The sequence below is a fragment of the Euprymna scolopes genome, chromosome 14 (genome assembly GCF_053919585.1).
Source record: "Euprymna scolopes isolate OS-2025 chromosome 14, ASM5391958v1, whole genome shotgun sequence".
NCBI classification, from domain to species: Eukaryota; Metazoa; Mollusca; class Cephalopoda; order Sepiida; family Sepiolidae; genus Euprymna; species Euprymna scolopes.
Genome location: NC_136495.1, coordinates 66,717,896 through 66,738,050, shown reverse-complemented (window position 1 = coordinate 66,738,050; position 20,155 = coordinate 66,717,896). Strand labels below are relative to the sequence as shown.

General features: G+C 28.0%; 1 protein-coding gene, 1 long non-coding RNA gene and 1 pseudogene across 2 annotated transcripts in view; 1 reads left to right on the top strand and 2 right to left on the bottom strand.

Moving 5' to 3' along the window:
* Positions 1-20,155, top strand: part of LOC145293052 (uncharacterized) — a 337,851-nt gene that overhangs the window by 251,725 nt on the left and 65,971 nt on the right. Inside the window, exons 5-6 of the mRNA XM_080139372.1 lie at positions 10,493-10,635; positions 15,173-15,328. Of these exons, the coding sequence (XP_079995498.1) occupies positions 10,493-10,635; positions 15,173-15,328 (299 nt within the window). The remainder of the gene's footprint in view (positions 1-10,492; positions 10,636-15,172; positions 15,329-20,155) is intronic.
* Positions 11,237-11,353, bottom strand: LOC145293430 (5S ribosomal RNA; annotated as a pseudogene).
* The window catches only part of LOC145293053 (uncharacterized), a 66,427-nt gene continuing 58,718 nt past the window's right edge, over positions 12,447-20,155 (bottom strand). Inside the window, exon 3 of the long non-coding RNA XR_013869645.1 lies at positions 12,447-12,569. This is a non-coding gene — a long non-coding RNA (uncharacterized LOC145293053). The remainder of the gene's footprint in view (positions 12,570-20,155) is intronic.

The following is a 20,155-nucleotide window of genomic DNA, read 5'->3' as shown; positions in this document are numbered from 1 at the left end:
TGTGCGTGTGCGTGTTTACTAGTAGAGAGACTCGACGTTGCTCGGTATTGAATGATGATCAACAAATGTTTCACACTGCCATATGTTTATTATCATCGAAATCGGTGAAATCGCCAATTTTTCGATCAAATCGATTGCCTGCTCTAGTTATGGACCCATTACAGAGCATCTGACGGAAGCTTCACATGCCTCCTTCTGAATTTGTCCACAATACATTATAGTCTACATTGCACTGTAGAGAATCCACTGTTGATTTTATACAATTATTTTAATATGAGGGCTTGAATTAAAGTTAAAAATGCAAAAGTCAAGTATCATACTTATATTGTGCTCTAAAGGAAAACATTATTTTCGAATGTATCCCTGCTATATCAAAGAACTTACTGTGATTTTATATGCCTCACCCTTACTGCTTGTGCGGTGATAATGGCTTGGATTTAAGTCAAATATTATGGTGCAATTGTACTTTAAAAAGAAGCAATCTATTAGAACGTGCCCCTGTTATATCAAAGAGTCTACTGTTCATTTCATATGTCAGGCCTTTAGGGTTGTGTGGTAATAAAACTTATCAAATATACTTGTGATGTTAGGCTGTGGAAGGTGTTAACTTTGATCAAAATCGCCTGCCCCTACTTTCATCGGATTATTTCGATTATTGATTATCGATTATCGATACGTATCGAACACATTCCGATGCAAAACCAATCTAAGAACATTGCCAGGTAGATAAAGTACGTTCATGTGAAATTTCATAAAATCGTCCCAGCTGTTTTCGAGTCCATATGCAACAAAATCACACACAGAGACACGCATACAGCCAACGTTCCATTTATATATATAGTGCCACCAAAAAGAAAGTCCGCACTTGTTATTTAAAAAAACACACACATTTAAGCTAAATTAAATGTAACCGGTAAACAACCTATACCTCATTTTATTCGACTTTTATTCTTCTATAATTTTACCTGTTCATATTTGACTTGGTGGACGGGTGTTTGTTTAAATAGACATTTGGCGAGATTATTTACGGGCACCGTACCTGTGGGTCGATCGGTAGAACTGCTGACTGTCAATGCGATGGTTCTAGGTTCAATCCTGGCCTGGGAGAGGTGCTAGTCTAGCAGCACTGATGAGTTGTTTTACAACGAAACAGGACTGTATGTCAATGACTACAAATATATATTTATTTTATTTTACTTGTTTTTAGGTATTTATATAATATTTTTTTAATTTATAATAGACAATCATTATCATTACTTATGTTATAAAATAGTATAAAATTATATGCTTAGGTGACTTCTATCCATATAATAACATGTTATATATATTTTTTAAAAAACTAGTTAAATTTGATTTTTGCCTTACTTCCCTTCTATTTGTAATGTTTGGAAGGATGATGAAAAAGAGACTTTTTAGATTCATCAAAAGCAAAAAATAAAACATTCGAAACTGCTTTAGAAATATTCGTAATAATAATAATCGTATTGTTTGAATTCTTGAAAATGATATAAATAATTTTACTTATCTCAAGCCACTCTCTCTTTTACTCTCTCTCTCTCTCTCTCTCTTCATATAATTCAATCCACACACACACACACACACACACACACACACACACACACACACACATATATATATATATATATATATATATATATATATATATATATGGCTGAAAAAAATGTACCCAGAAATGACACTTGGAACTGATAGGAATAATGTGCTAATTCCATTTATCGTATGTATGTATGTATGTATGTATGTATGTATGTCATCATGTATGTATGTATGTATGTATGTATGTATGTATGTATGTATATGATATGTTTATGTCAGGTCATGTCATGTGCTACTGGTACCATGTAACCCAGTACTACCTGCCTCATGGTCGGGTCACCGGCGACTAAACTGTTTCCCCCACCAGACTTGTTTGGTGAGGAGGGCGGCTAGTCTCCCTGAAGGATTAAAAACAAGACCTTCCAAAGGACGAATGAACTCTTTGTCTGGGTCAACGGCCAACTAGCACCGTGTATATTTGTGTGTGTGTATATGTGTATTAGGGTGGAGAGGGCTCCCGTAAGCCGTGGTGAAGGCAACCTTTCTAGGAGAAGCAAATCTCTGATTTAAAAAACAAAGCGGGAGACCAGTACCAGCATTAAGCTGGTCTGCAGTTTAATTTGTTGCTGGCTATCTTGCTCTTGCTTGTTGCTGGATCTCAACATTTTGAATCGAGAGAGAGACTTAGCTGTCGTACAAAGCTAAGACTCTGTAACATCATCTTTGTATAGATACTCCCTCAGGCATTTGGGCTCATGGATTTTAAATGTCTGAGGGAGTGGCACTCGTCTGACAAGACGTTGCAATCATCATGTATGTATGTATGAAGGAGGGCAAAAAAAGCAAATAAACAAGAGATAATAAAACTGACGTAAGAGTTGACTGGTTTCGTTCAGATCAAGAAACATCTTTTTCTAAGACGTTCGTTGATCCGAACGTAATTTGTCAAATCTGGGGGGGGGGTTCTTTTGCTCGTGCTAATTGTCTTTTCTTTCTGTATTTCATACATTCTGTCTCATAAAACCTGATACTTCCTCCACAAAAAAATACTTGTGAAAACAGCATTGCTTAAGGATCAATGCAGATAAGAAAAGTGAAAGGAAAAAAAGCACCTTTTATACCTGGAATGGCACGGAGAGTACTGGAATTTTGATTGAAATTTTAGGTTATAAAATTCCAGAAAAAAGACAACGGTCGTCGCTGAAAAATCAATGGTAAGCAGCTATTGCAATAAGGCAAAGTAATTCGCAACGATTATAAAAGATCAGAGAGAACTGTAAATCATGCAAGATATTTTTTGAAACTCAGACAACAGTTGTTGTTGTTTCCAGTGGGCGATCAAAATATAAAAATTTTTAGAACATTACTCGGAATTAAGAATAAAGTATACATGCACAGAAGGCGTAGAAACGCAGCAAAAACAGAGTGGTCTGAATCTGATGAGACATGTTGAACTCCGAATTGTTACTGCCAATGTCATTTATAACGACTAAAATAATACTGTACTATTTAATAGAATTTCAGAACTAACTTGAAATATTCGACGTCATAGGAATTACGATATCAGGGTTTTTTTTTATAATGAAAACATCAGACCCACCACTGGATGGGAGGAACTAAAAATACCAAATTGATAATCAAAACTATCCAACGACAAGTGTTATATGGACACATTTCGATGCAAGAAAGTAGCACCCCCCCCCCCCCCCCCATTATCAGAAACTTTACTCGTCGGACTAAAAGACAAAATAAGGGACGCGAGAGTTACGAGGCTGTTGACAAGTAAACCCAAGGTTAATTTTCTATGCTCCTTAAAGCCAAATTATGATTATATAACTCGTATTAACGACCTTACACGTTGCAGCTACGTTCCAACATTCAGAACAATCAATTAATTAGTTTAGGAGTAAATTTTTTCGATTCAAACATATACACGTGCTCAAATTTATATAAATATAACTTTCCATTATGTATATATAAAAATATTTATTTGTAGTTTGAATGAAATATGGCGATTATAACTTCTGCTTGTTAGTTGACATTTTATTTTTGTTTTTCTTCTTCTTCTTCTTCTTCTTCTTCTTCTTCATAATAATAATAATAATAATAATAATAATAATAATAATAATAATAATAATATCTTGCTTTTAAAATGTCGCGTTTCTGATATTTTTAACTCGCAATCACTATAATTTTTTTAGAAGTTCTATTAACATTGCGGCACACCTGTGTCTCCAGAAGAATTATCACCTAACCCAAGTGTGGATTTACAAGAGAAGCTGTATTTGTACAACCAACCCACTTCCCAAGATCTGCGTGTGTGTATATAAAGTAAGAGAACTGCAACGCAAAAGAACCAGCGTAAGGGAAATAACTCAACATAAATCTCGTAAAATTTATATTCCAAGGGAAATAACTCTAAAGGATTTATATTTTAGAATTAGCTTCCTTAGATCTTAAGTCATATACAGTTATTTCCCTTAGACTAGCGCATTTGGGTGTGTGCGAGAGGTCTTGTAAAACAAATAGGAAGGTTGATTTTTATACAAATGTTTATTTATGAATTCATCTTTATAACCGAAATGCTGACAAGTTTAAAATCAGAAGGATATTTCTTGAACGGATTATAAGAAATTCTTAATAAAAATGTTTATCATGTTTAAATAATTTCTTTCAAAAACATAGGAAATCAGGAAAGTAAAGGTTATATATTTCAGGTTTACTTGGAAAAATGATCCCCTAAATTTTTATTTGTTTGTTTGTTTGTTTATTTATTTATTTTATGGGGGAAAAACTACATTAAGATCATTATCATTTCGTTTAAAACCAATAATGTTTCGTTCAATTTATAAAATTTGTACAGTTCGTTAATTAATGGAAAATGATTCCATCGAAGGTAGATAAAAAAAATATGAGGAAAATACTGGGACACATTTGAGGGTACTACGTCTGTAAGAATGTAATTTAATTGGCTATTGAAATTGACGTAATTATTGTAAAAGAATTTTATTATTAATTAATTATTATAAAAAAATAATATAATTATTGTAAAAGAATTTTATTATTGATTAATTATTATAAAAAAATAATATAATTATTGTAAAAGAATTTTATTATTGATTAATTATTATAAAAAAATAATATAATTATTGTAAAAGAATTTTATTATTGATTAATTATTATAAAAAATAATATAATTATTGTAAAAGAATTTTATTATTGATTAATTATTATAAAAAATAATATAATTATTGTAAAAGAATTTTATTATTGATTAATTATTATAAAAAATAATATAATTATTGTAAAAGAATTTTATTATTGATTAATTATTATAAAAAAATAATATAATTATTGTAAAAGAATTTTATTATTGATTAATTATTATAAAAAAATAATATAATTATTGTAAAAGAATTTTATTATTGATTAATTATTATAAAAAATAATATAATTATTGTAAAAGAATTTTATTATTGATTAATTATTATAAAAAATAATATAATTATTGTAAAATAATTTTATTATTGATTAATTATTATAAAAAATAATATAATTATTGTAAAAGAATTTTATTATTGATTAATTATTATAAAAAATAATATAATTATTATAAAAGAATTTTATTATTGATTAATTATTATAAAAAAATAATATAATTATTGTAAAATAATTTTATTATTGATTAATTATTATAAAAAATAATATAATTATTGTAAAAGAATTTTATTATTGATTAATTATTATAAAAAATAATATAATTATTGTAAAATAATTTTATTATTGATTAATTATTATAAAAAATAATATAATTATTGTAAAAGAATTTTATTATTGATTAATTATTATAAAAAAATAATATAATTATTGCAAAAGAATTTTATTATTGATTAATTATTATAAAAAATATAATTATTGTAAAAGAATTTTATTATTGATTAATTATTATAAAAAATATAATTATTGTAAAAGAATTTTATTATTGATTAATTATTATAAAAAATAATATAATTATTGTAAAAGAATTTTATTATTGATTAATTATTATAAAAAAATATAATTATTGTAAAAGAATTTTATTATTGATTAATTATTATAAAAAATAATATAATTATTGTAAAAGAATTTTATTATTGATTAATTATTATAAAAAATATAATTATTGTAAAAGAATTTTATTATTGATTAATTATTATAAAAAATATAATTATTGTAAAAGAATTTTATTATTGATTAATTATTATAAAAAATAATATAATTATTATAAAAGAATTTTATTATTGATTAATTATTATAAAAAATAATATAATTATTGCAAAAGAATTTTATTATTGATTAATTATTATAAAAGACAATATAATTATTGTAAAAGAATTTCTTTTTTAATTAAAAACATATTTAGGCAAAGCAAAATGTTCAATTTACATTTGGTGGAATTTGTGTGGCATAGAAAGAAATCTTATATTATTATGTATCCGAAAACAATATCATTTCTAATTATGTTTATTTATTTGTTTCAGTATTTAATAAAAATCATTTAATGAAAAAAAAATGTTTTTTCTAATATTGTTTCAATTTAATTTTATTACGTAATTTTCTCTATTGTTTTTATTTTTTATTTTAAAATTCTTTTACATTAATTTAATCAATTTCAATAGCCAATTAAATTGTATTCTTACAGACGGCGTACCCCTAAATATGTTCCAGGATTTTCCTCATATTTTTGTTTATTTAAACTGCAAGACGACCAAAATTTCCGGAGGACATGATCTCAACCTCAAAAATGTTTTTTTTTTCGTATTTAAAAAATTTTTCTTTTTCTTTTTTTTATTTATAGATGACTTCAGATAAAGTTAAACGTGAAATTCTTAGATCATAAAAGTTATCTTTGGGAATCTTAAATCATAAAAATATTTTGTCCGACCGCTATATATATGAGCTGTAAAGTAGAACTTCATAAAAAGTTTTTATTATTTGGCAGAATACTACAACGATGGTAGCTAAGTGCTCCTTAATCCGCGGATTTTCAAAGAATGCTAATTCTTCTCAGCAGAGGAAAAACTGTTAGCAAATCAATCACATAGTCACGCTAAAATTTTCACATATCTATGTATTTATTGGTTATTGCAAAAAAAAAACTCCCCTATTTTGTTTCTAGATTCAGTCTGTTGTGTAATTTTAATGTAAGCCGATTTCCGTTGCTTGACCTTCAGAAAGAATTCTGTTATCTGACTTATTCCAGTGAAACAAAGATGTAAAAACAACGATTAAAACAAAATCACCACATTAAAGACCCAACAAGTAATTTTTCAAGCATTTTCCGTTTTTATAGAAACATTTTGTGTTTAAGCTAATTATAAAAATTCAAAAACTTTCAAAAAGTAGATTACATACATGCAAACGAATTAAACAACAAACAAACAAACTAATGATAATTTGTATTATTTTAACTAAAAATCTCATCTTGTGTTTTATCCCGAGATGATTTCAATCGATGTAATCTTCGACTTCCTTCAAATCCATTATTACTGATGTAATGAAAAGATCCCACTCTGAGAAATGGCGAATGTTACATCGAAACGTTGTGAAAATAACGGCAAAGATAAGAATAACAGTTTGAATTATCCGAATAATGCATGAAAGTATATATTAAATATTCATAATTCATAGAAAATTATAAGAATTCATTAATAAAATAAAAAGGTTTACCTGATATAGGCAATGGTAAACTTACATCGCAACCGGATAAAAATGCTCAATACGGAATAGAGAGTAGTTCAACTTACAGTTTTAATTTTATTCTCTTATATATATATATATATATATATATATATATATATATATATATATATATATATATATATATATATAAGGATATAAGAACCCCGATTATAAGAAAAACGGATGTAAGAGAGATTTTCTCTGGTCCCCAATTAGAGCCTGTATTAATGCACAGTGTAACCCGGATATAAGAAACCCGATTATAGTGTAACCCTAATATAAGAGTGCTGTAGTGACCGGAGAAGTCTTTTATATCCGAGTTATATATATATATATATATATATATATATATATATATATATATATATATATATATATCGCGATTTTTGTGATGGAGATTGATATTGCATAATTTAGGTAACTTATACTACAGTTCTCATATTATTTATTATTTCCACAACGTAATCTCTTACCTCCAAGTCATCATCACCGTGCAGTTTTACAGATAAAAGTGCAAAGTGCAGAACGGTTTTGTCAAAACCATTATAATAACACTATTGCTTCTTTTCATAGAATCTGTTTTACTGTTTTAGATTTCTCTGGGTTGTTTAATGTATTTATTCGAATTCTGCGTTTAATTTTTATTAATTCCCTTCATTACTGTGGTTCATTGTTTCTGTCCTCAATCAATAAAAAAACCAAGTCAACTAATATTTATGCAAATTTCATTTCTTCTCGTTCAAACACTCTGGGTTGCTTAATGTATTTGCTCGAATTTTTTAGTTATTAATTCCCTTCATTACTGTGGAAATTGTTTGGTGACCCGAGTGTAAAAGCTTAGCAAATGACGCAAAAGGTAGTTTCGAATCTCATGATCAGTAGGAATTGTCTTCCCAACACTGATGATTGCATAAGTATGAAACCCGAGTATCTGTAAGTATAAAGAATAATAGGCGCTGTTTAACAATTTGTCACTGTGCAGAGGGAGACAAACTCTCGTTTACTAAGAGATTCGCTTTTTCATCTCATAATTTAGGACGTGATATTTTTTTTAAGTCAAAATATTAAAAAAGAAAGCTGCGACGATTTTTTTTCATGCAACAAAGTTGATATCATTACTAATACAAAATGTAGTTTTACGTAACTATTAAGAAAAAACTATTAAGAGAAAAACTATTAAGGAAAAAACTATTAAGAGAAAAACTATTAAGAGAAAAACTATTAAGAGAGAAACTATTAAGAAAAAAACTATTAAGAAAAAAACTATTAAGAAAAAACTATTAAGAGAAAAACTATTAAGAAAAAAACTATTAAGAAAAAACTATTAAGAAAAAACTATTTTAAAAAACTATTAAGAGAAAAACTATTAAGATAAAACAACGAACCAACGTTATTTTTATTAGAGGAAAACATTTAAAAAAGAAGTTCGGCAACTTTTTTTTTCTTAATTAAAAAGTAAATGTTATGGAAAGGTTATTAAAAATTTAATCTTTAACCGAAAAAAAATACCAAGAATGAGAGTCTTTAATAAAACAAGGATGAATCTTTTAAAGCTGCAGCGACGTTTTTTTTTTATTACTGTAACAAAGCTTATAATATGAATGACACCAACATTTAATTTTTAACGTTACGAGAAATGAAAATGCGACAATAATTGTAGATGTATTGTAATTTTTATTAAACGAAAACTTCGATTTATTATTTGTCTTAAAAACTACATGTTAGTATTATTAATATTATAAGCTTTGTTCAGTAAAAAAAAAGCTGCTGCAGCCTTTTTTTTCACATTTTCATCTTTGTTTTATTAAAAAAAGTTTTGTTTGAAAAGAAATATAATTTCCTATCGTTGCATTTAATCTCTTAAGTCGTGAAAAATGTAGAAAAAAATGTTGCCCCAGCTTACAACTATCGTCACATTTTCGGTTTTTGTTATGTTAAAAATTAGATGTTGGTGTTATTAATATTGTAGGCTTTGTTATAGTAAAAGAAATTTTTTAACTTCGAATTCAACACAATTGTAGTGTGCGTATCTTTCTAAAAATAGATTCTATTAAGTCTTGTCACACGCAGATAAAAAGGGAAGTTATCAACATTTCGTCAATTATTCAGTTCAAGGGTAGAATCCCTTTGAGATTACGTATGTCTTCAACACACAGCCTACAGATTATTTGTATATATATATATATATATATATATATATATATATATATATATATATACACATATATATGTATATATACATATATATATATACATATATATATATATACATACATATATACATACATATACATATATATATACATATATATACATATATATACATATACATATATATATAAATATACATATATATATATATACATATATATACATATATATACATATATATACACACATATATATACATATATATATGTGTGTATATATATACATATATATATATATATATATATATATATATATATATATATATATATAATTCAACTTTGAAACCATTTTTATATGACAGTTATTGAGACAATATAATTTCTTTTTTTATTGATATAAGGTTTCATTATCATCACCGGAAATTGACATCAAGTTCAAATATAAAACATGGCATTATGACAAGAGTGAACATATTACTTATTCATATAGCAAATAGAGAGGTGAAGAGATGGATACACTAAGTATAGGACAACTCAATTAAAACCTGTTACAAGTCAAGTATATCACACATGCAATGGGACAGAATAAGGAAAATAAAAATTATTCACATCAGTCGTATGTATATAAAAAACCATATAATGCAATAAATATTTTAACAATTATTGATTTTTTTCAAGAGAAACGTTTTAAACATGCGGCCCTAATGTTAAAGAATTCACGGACAAATTCACCATCAATCATTGTGCATAAAACTATTTCAATAAACTATTATCCCTTTTCACATTTAAATAAAATGTTGAAAATTCACAATTATTTCAGGAAATATTTTTAAAAGTTATATATAAAAATGTATGTGTACATATAATGCTCAAATGATGTTTTTTATTGAATATGTGTACAATAAATGTGACTTTTAAGGCCTGCCACATATATTATGCTTCAGCATCTTTATACGTTATGTAAGAATATATTGTTTGCTGTCTTTATAAATAGTTTATCATAAAAAAGTGTTGATTCTGAACAAACATTCTTTAATTTATTCACCGTTTTTTTTTCTTTACAGAGCCGATGGCGTAGCACCAAACTTCACCACAAAGCCATCCACCCGACAAGTAGGAAAAAATCTGGTGATGGAATGTCAGTTAACCGCAGAACCGAAACCATCATTAGAATGGTTCCGTGATGAAACACCAATTTCCAGCGGAGGTGAGTAACTCAATTAATTCGTTTCACGTTAACTAGTATCAATTAGTATTTGTGCATTCAAATTAAGACATTTTCTTCCAGTATTAATTATTCTGTTATAATATACATCAGCCAATGCTCATATCTCGTTTTTAACAGTTATTTTGTTTTCTAGACAGAAAAAAGTAAATTACCCATAATAATAAGTTCAATAAATTAACATTAATAATGTAATCATTTAAGAAACCACAGTAATGGGAGAAACATAGAAAAAAATGCATTTTAAATCCCAGGATTTAAATCTAAAAATTGCCCGTGCTCTTGTCTTTGTTGATTACATTTTTGATGGTTTGAGAAGTAATTTGTAGGACCCCGTAACCTCATTTAGATAAAGGGTTGTGCATACATTAATTATCTGTGTTTGCGTGTGGTGTAATGGATTCGAGAGCATTACAAGTTTGATTTTTGCTGAGAAATATTCTCTCAGACACACCCCCATCCCTCCATAGTCTTGAGCCTCTGGAGAGGCATAGGCCATCTACAACTTTGTAGATGTTTTTCTAGCGAGGAGTTCTTTTTACAGGGTGAGAGTGCTGGCCCCACGTCCAACCTTCCCAGAAGGTACATACAGCGCCTAGCCTTCCCAAATGGTCACCCATCTGGTACTGGCCAGGCTCAACGTTGTTTAACTTCGGTGATCTGGCGAGAACCGGTGTGTCAACGTGATTGTGCCGTACTCAGATACACCAGGCTACCTTTTAAATCGATTTACAATCGTGTATTAAACAGAGTTAATATGCTGCTATAAATGATAAATGACATTTACAGTACATATCGTGAGAAGCCCGTGTAAATGTTATCACAATATATATATGAGGGTCATTCAGTACATAAGGGGAATTTTCCAGTATAATGACATCTAATTCAGATAGAAGCTTAATTATTGTTATTTTTCAATGTAGTCTCCCAGCAATGTCACACACTTTTCCCATTTGTATACAAGCTTCCATATTACCTCAATGTAAAAATCTTTGGACTGATGTCTCAGTGAGTCGCTTGCAACACTTATTCATCCTCACTTTTAAATGTTGTGCCTCTCGTGAACGCTTTCAAGGGACCAAATAAGTGAAAGTCCGAAGGGGCAATGTCTTGACTGTAAAGGGTATGAGGGAGCAGTTTCCAGCCCAACTGGTTGATGCGTGAGACCTTGCGTTGTCATGATGCACTATGATTCCTTCTTACTGATGATGCTCACGGTGCTTCCTTTCTCAAGAAATGAAATGGTGATTGGGCCTTGCATATTTAAAAAAAATTGTGAGTATCATCTTCTTCTGTGGCTTCTTTTTCACTGGAGAGCCTACATGCTTCCACTTCATGAACTGCCACTTGGACTCAGTTTAATACAGGTAAACGCATATTTTGTCACATGTTACCACCTTCTAAAGAAAATTATTGGTTTCCTTTTCATAGCTGGAGAGACACTTCTGAGACAACTCGACCGTTCTCCGTTTGTGCTCATAGTTAGTATGTTTGGCGCTCATCAGAAGTTAAGCTAAGAGTAACCAAGGTTATCGTAGACAATCTTTGTGTGCTGTTCCAATAGATAACCTCAAAATTCTTGCAAGTGTTATCCACTGTTATTTCTTCTGTCAAACTGAATGAGATCATTGACTGATTCGATCCCTTCAGGAGACTTCACTTCTCTCGGCCTCCCAGGTCTGTCCTCATTCTCAACACTGCTCCGTCCTTCTTTAAACAATTTAGCACACATTTTTTCGTAGGCATTTGTAGAAATGCGACACGATACACAGTTGACATTCTCCTATGAATTTCAACTGGTTTTGCACCCTTCAACAAGCAAAACGTTGATAACTAACCACTCTTCAATCCTGGAGCATGCTTCTTGGTTGTCTATCTTTGACAATCGCACACACTAGCAAAGAATTTTCTTGAATCTGCAAAAGAAATTAAATCCATGTAAAAAAAGAAGTAAAACAAATATTTTTTCAGTAAACTTAAATCTATATTAGAATCCTTATCAAAAATCACCTCATGTTTGACCCTCAAAAATAAATAACTATATATATATATATATATATATATATATATATATATATATATATATATATTGTGTACAGAAAGTTGTTAGTTGAGACAGATCATTGGTACCGTCGGTTTCGACGACGAATATTGGCTGAAGAGAGCTTGATAAGGATACCTTAAACGGGCCTTATTATCGGGCTTGAAACCGACGGTACCAATGATCTGTCTCAACTAACAACTTTCTGTACACAAAATATAAGTACGCTCTTAAAATTTGGATTTTCCTTTTAATTGAGCACTCTGCTGGAATTCTTTTTCCAAAAAAAACTAATCATATATATATATATATATATATATTGAGAGAGAGAGAGAGAAAGAGAGAGAGAGAAAGATGAGGAGAGATGCTGAAAATATGTTTCAGCATATATTTTAATTATATAGTCGAAACTATTCAAAGTAAAAACTCAATCATTCTAAACATTTGATAAACAATATTACTCAATAATTTATTCATTTCTTTTCAAAGTTAAACAAATCTGTGGTGCTTTTTGATTAATCGCATTGCACATAGCTAAAAGTCATAATCAATGCTTTACATGGTGGGAATTTGATTCAATTAAAGTTGCTGGTTTTGCGATTTTTTTTTTCGTTTGATTTCCTACACTTCATTGTTCTATAAGCGAACTTCGATTTTCTGGGGTCAACATTGACAAAAGATTCTGAATTTACAGAAATTTCAGTTGGTCATGTATGTACGAAACGGTCCGTCCAAATGCACCGAAGCTTTTTTATATTAGTAAAATTAGGAAAATATGAAAGCAATAAAAACTTGGTCATTTGAATTTCGTGTAATACTATATATATATATATATATATATATATATATATATATATATATATATATATATATATATATATATATATTAGCAAAAGTACCCATCGTTGACTGGGTTCAAAAACAGCCTACAGAAAATGGACTCTGATTTATGAAAGATAGGTTATGAAAAGGAACGGTTGTAAAGAGATAGCTTCGAATTTGGGGGTATCAAAACCAAAGTAAAATATGATGAAAGTAAAAATAAAATAGATAAACCCCATAATTTATTATATCATACCTGTTTACACTGAAACACTTATCACAATATTTGGTGAATCTATATTAAAAAACCTTGTTAAACTTTGTGACATATTTCCATTCTATGGAGGTCAGGCGCGAACGAACACCCTATAATTTTATTATACAATATTTCTTCAAACTGAAACATTATTATCAAAGTATACTTATGCAGATAGATATGAAAAGTCTTTATTAAAGTTTGTGCCTATTTCCATTCTATGGAGGCCAGGCAAGAACGCAGACCCCACAATTTTATCATACCATCCCTATTTAAGTTAAAACATACTTATCAACGTATTATTATGTACATCTATATTAAAAACACTTGTAAACGTTTTCTTTAATTTTAAAATTTTTAATTTCCATACTTTGTAGACCAGGCGCGTACGCAGACCCCACAATTTAAATGAATCATCATTATCCCAGATCAAACATACCCATTCCTGTGTCTCGATACATCTTCTATCATTATATGTGATCAGTTTTCTATAATATAGGAGCCTATTCGTGACCAGACACACACACAGACGTTCTCATGTTTTTCCTTATAAGGGAAATGGATTCAATATTGTTCATTGCTAAAGTGATTTTATTCAATACGTCTCATGAAAGGCTGTTCTTGTGAAAATTTTCAAACGATATACGGTTTTAATTGATCCGAATAGTCTTGAAACAATTGTAACCTACGATGGAATACACTATCTGTTCCTAGCAATCTATTCCTTGACGTCTTGATTTTGTTAAAACAATATATATATATATTATATATATATATACATATATATATATATATATATATATATATATATATAACTACTTAATTTACTCACATAAAATTAATATACGAAAGTATAGATTTATGCGTAAACTTTAAGTATTTACTTAAAAAGTGCTCAATATGTAGGTTGAGCTAGTCAGTAAGTTATAAAATGTATATGGCGATTAAGCTACACTGAATATTCCGCGTTTCATCCACTCTAAGATTCTTCAGGCTTATGCGCATAAGCCTGAAGAATCCTAGAGTGGATGAAACGTTGAATATTCAGTGTAGCTTAATCGCCATATACATTTTATAACTTACTAACTAGCTCTACCTACATATTGAGCACTTTTTAAGTAAATACTTAAAGTTTACGCATAAATCTATACTTTCGTATATTAATTTTATGCGCATAAATTAAGTAGTTATATATATATAATATGCATGTATATATATATATATATATATATATATATATATATATATATATATATATAAATGACTTTAATTATGAATATATGAGTGTGTTTTTCACTTAATTATTATTTAATAATTATATACATTTTTAGTTTATACTTAGAATGACCAAAGCGTTTTCAACTAATTGTGATTTTCGTGTTCTGTTTTACGTATTTCAGGTCGTATAACAATTACTGTGGAATCTAAGGGACAGCATCTCTACCTTTTAAAATTAGAAATAAAAGACGTAGCAAATGAAGACGCTGGGAATTACAGAGTGATAGCCAAAAATGAACTCGGAGAGAGCAACGCCACCATAAAATTGAATTTTGATAGTAAGTGTTCTTGTCTACGAAACTATCGCTATCTTTCTTCATAGGAAGATGATGACATTTTCGTAAGCTAGATTTTTTTCAATAGTTGGTTTCTTCGAATTATTTTTTCATTGTTTTCATTTAGTTTTGTTAATTGCTGTATAATTTAAGATTTAAAGTCCATGCGATATCTTGCTATGATTTTTAAAGTTTTTTTTTTAAATTTATTTTTGCTTGTTTAAAAAATGTTTTAATTGAAATTTTGTTTTTTTTTAATAAATTTTATATTTTTTAAGTTAAAAGAAACCTCATCTCGACGTATTTAAGACTTAATTTAATTGCAATTAAATATGTTAAATTCGGTGTTCATGGAAACAAGTGAACAATTAAAGCAACACAAAATGACGGGGAAATGTAATACAAGAATGCAAAGTGTACCTTGAAAGTATAAAAGTTTTCGAAATGCAGTTATTGAAATAGAATAGGTCTTGTTTTATACTTCAACTATGATGGCTGACATATCTCCACCCCTATCTTATAATATTTAATTTAGCATTTCATTTTTCTCCTTTATTTTTTTATTAAATTATTATTATTATTATTATTAATATTATTATTATTATTATTATTATTATTATTATTATTATTATTATTATTATTAAATTAATTAATTATTATTATTATTATTATTATTATTATTAAATTAATTTATTATTATTTCATTTATTATTTTTTTTTGTATTTTTATTATATTCCTGAAATGCTATTGACGTTGGACATTTTCCCACGTTGATTACCAGTTCTGGCACTTGTTTGTTATTCACGTTTCCGTATATATAATTGAGATATATATAATATAGATGGGGGACGATTGCGTGCATATATTAATTTTTTATGAGCGAAACGGACGCTATAATCAACAATTAAATATCCATTAAATTGCCCAACTAGAATGTAGCACATGCATTCAGAGTAAGCATGCACAAACCCACGCATACACACACACACACACACACACACACATATATATATATATATATATATATATATATATATACACACACACATTATTATTAAATTAATTAATTATTATTATTATTATTAAATTAATTTATTATTATTTCATTTATTATTTTTTTTGTATTTTTATTATATTCCTGAAATGCTATTGACGTTGGACATTTTCCCACGTTGATTACCAGTTCTGGCACTTGTTTGTTATTCACGTTTCCGTATATATAATTTAAGCTGTTATAGAATGTTTAATTTGTTGAATAAAATCTAATAAATTAAAATAAAATTAAAAACGTTCCTATTTTATTTTTATTTTAATTCATAAGTTAACTAGATTTTTAATTCTCAAATTAAATTTGAATCAAATTAAATACATTTATATAGTAATCACGTTTGGGAGTATGCAACTGTAGTCGGAATCTGTAAGTATCAAATGGCATTAATTTACACAGTAATAACGTTTACAAACGTTTCATTCTACTAATCATGAATACAATATAACTGGATTAATACATTTTACTCGATGACTGACACGAGGAATATTGATATACAATGGATCTAACAATGTAAATAGTTTATTACAATGAGATTGAATATCTGCGAAAGATTTAATGGGGCCAATGCATTCTTATAATCGGAATATTACGATTTCCTGTTGTTTTGAATGCTGCTGGAATTCACGTGTGCGTTGATGTCCTTAAACAAAATAACTGACACCTTATTCTATCGTCAAAATCGCCGAGGTCACACACAAACTATAGTTTTAACTTTAAGTTCAAGTTTTATTTTTGAATGCATAACAAATCTATTAAGAAATAGGTTATTTGGTATTAGAAGCTAAACTTGGTCGACCGTTTTGAACTTTAAAAGCTTCGACTACATAATCAATACCTATTATCCAATCAGATACATTGTTTAATTCTTCTCTTTATGTGGCTCTCGCTATGCAACAATATTTAATTCCATTTTTATTTTATTTTCCAAAATTTATACATTCAGTGCTTTGTAAGTAGGTTTCTTTCTCAATGGTATTTTCTCGCGGTATAAACATAAACTTAAATTAACCAATTCTTTGGGTAACGGCAATTAAATTACGCTAATTTGAGCAAATTCAAGCATAAATATGAAAATCTAAGTAATTTGTTAATTAAATAATAAATATTTTACTTGGTTTTATTTTTCTATTAATTCTATTTTAAAAATGATTTTTACTTAAGAAAAAAGTTTGTTTAAACATTTTCAAAATAATGCTAACTAGTGATTTATGTTTATCCTCTGATGAGAAGAACCTATCTTTGAAAATACATGGGTTAAGGGTTTTTTTTATTTTAATTCCTTGTTTAAATTGTTGATGAATTAGTACATAATGTCATTTATTCAATTTTTACTTATATCAAGATTTCTTGCCGATATATGAGTATACTAATGTTCTCGTAGATATTATTATACTATATAATAGACTCGTAGGTATTATTATATTTTCCTTATAAAAGAGAAACATATTTTGTACATCATTTGATTTGTTATCAACCACATGTTTCCATGAACAAAATGTCGGTTATTCGTTAGAAAGCTTTTTACTATAAAGTGAAATCTTTCAGACGATGTCCTTTTTAAACTTTGAATATGTTGGGGTTTGGTTGTTTATACGTTTTTCGCAGCATCTTTATAACATCATATTTTATTCGTTTTTTTATTTCATCTACGTTTTATTTACACTTTTTAGTTAGTATTTTTTAATTTTTATTTGATTATTTGAGTCTCTTAGATATTCTTACAAGAAAAAAAAAACATTCGAGCCAAAATTTTATTAATTTAAAGTAACGTGGTCATTAATCATATTTAGATATCTGTCAACCTTTTATAAGTGACTTTGGTTTTTGTATCCTTGAATGTATAAATGTAAGCAAACGTTTTCTGCTCTGCCAAAAATTGAATTGTAATTGTGCGCACAGTTTTCAAGAAGTTGCATGTTATCCCTCAATATTGGTTATATATCAAACTTGAACCGGATCCTTAAAAGCATACTCTTCTCATTGTCTTAATCAGCTTCTAGAAATAACTTTTAGAGTTGTCTAATAGATTTACAGATTTTAAACGAACTCAAATTTCTCAATATCCGTCCAATATGCATGAGTTACAATAAAATCGAACCATAACTGAAATCTACTCGGGTCATGGAGATCAGAATCATTTTGTGACTTGTCTTAAGTTTGTTTCTCAAAAATAAAAAGTAAAACATTAATCAACTTAATATATCTCGGCATTTTATGAATTTGCATGTCGCAGCATTTTAGAAATTTTCACTGTTATTCATATATTATCGGATATATTTTGTATTAAGACCTTTGATTTTAATTTCTAAAATAGTTTGAAAATTTTAGAAATAGCAATAAGACTATAAAAACTGATGTAAAGGATTAATAGTCATTACAATGAATGAACGGGTTGAGATAAATAAAATCCATTATTTATTGTTTTAAAAGTATTTTATAAACATTTCACGTTCTTTTATACAAAAAGGGCGAATCAGTTCAGTTTTAGAATTGATCAGTGAACAACCATTTTTGAGACTATGTTTATTAACTAATTATTTTCATAATTTAAACTCTAATATTAAAACATATCAGCAAATGAGAAAATTTAAATACAAGAATAAACCGAACCATTATGCTCAGTTCGTGAAATCAATCGATTATGTTTTTGTGTGTTATCATTATCGATGCATGGAATTATTTTTAGTAATAGTAGAAACCATCATATTGGTTTTGAAGTTCGCTGCGTGTATATATATATATATATATATATATATATATATATATATATATATATATATTATACTTTATACTTATACATATTAATCAATACTATATTAAATAATTATTTATTTGTTTATTTATTATGAAATAAGTACTTTACAATGCTAAATACGTGTTTATACATTTATAATAGTATAGAAATTATGAACCAAGGAACAAAACAAGTATTAATGTGTAGAGGAATAGTTTTAAACACACACACACACACACTTTTATATATGTGTCATGTTATTATGATGACTGAACTTATTTGTTCATGATCTGAAAGTTTTATCAATCTGTTGAAAACATTAACAGTGTGAGACTCTAAGAAAGCAACACCTGTCATTGACGTGCGTCAGAAGCTGAGAAGCGTCATTGCCATCCTCACTGTGGAAAACATCGAGTCGATTAACATTCAATGGCGTCTGTTTAACGTTTACGAACCCGATGCAATTGACGTCAACACATTTAGGAAATGGATTCATCAATTTCAGAGTGGCGACAGAGATGTTGGTAACAAAGCACGCCCCGGAATTTTACGCCCAGAGCATTAGAAGAGTTTGGCAAACGTACATTGAGAATGGTGTGACCATGTAGAAAAATAAATTCTGGGGCACAAAAGTTCGCCTGCTTTTGAGTTAAAAAATAGGAGACCTTACTTTTGAAACAATCCTCATATAAAAATTTTTACATTTTAATTATGTATAATTTTAATAATGAATATTGAAAGCTTTGAATGTATATGTGCCGTAGTATTGAAATATATTTGTGATAAGGAAGCAACACGTGTTTAGCTTGATTCTTGAAGGAAATATATTGCTTCATGATAATACGATATATGTCAATATACAGAAATAAAACAGTATATATATATATATATATATATATATATATATATATGTAATCATTTTACTTCACTAGAAGTTCTCAGGAATCAATAAAGTGGCTCACTTCCTGGGGCTAACACTTGATTTCTGAATAAGATACATAAATATTCGAATATTTCATTCAAATTCTTATTTATCTCTAAAAT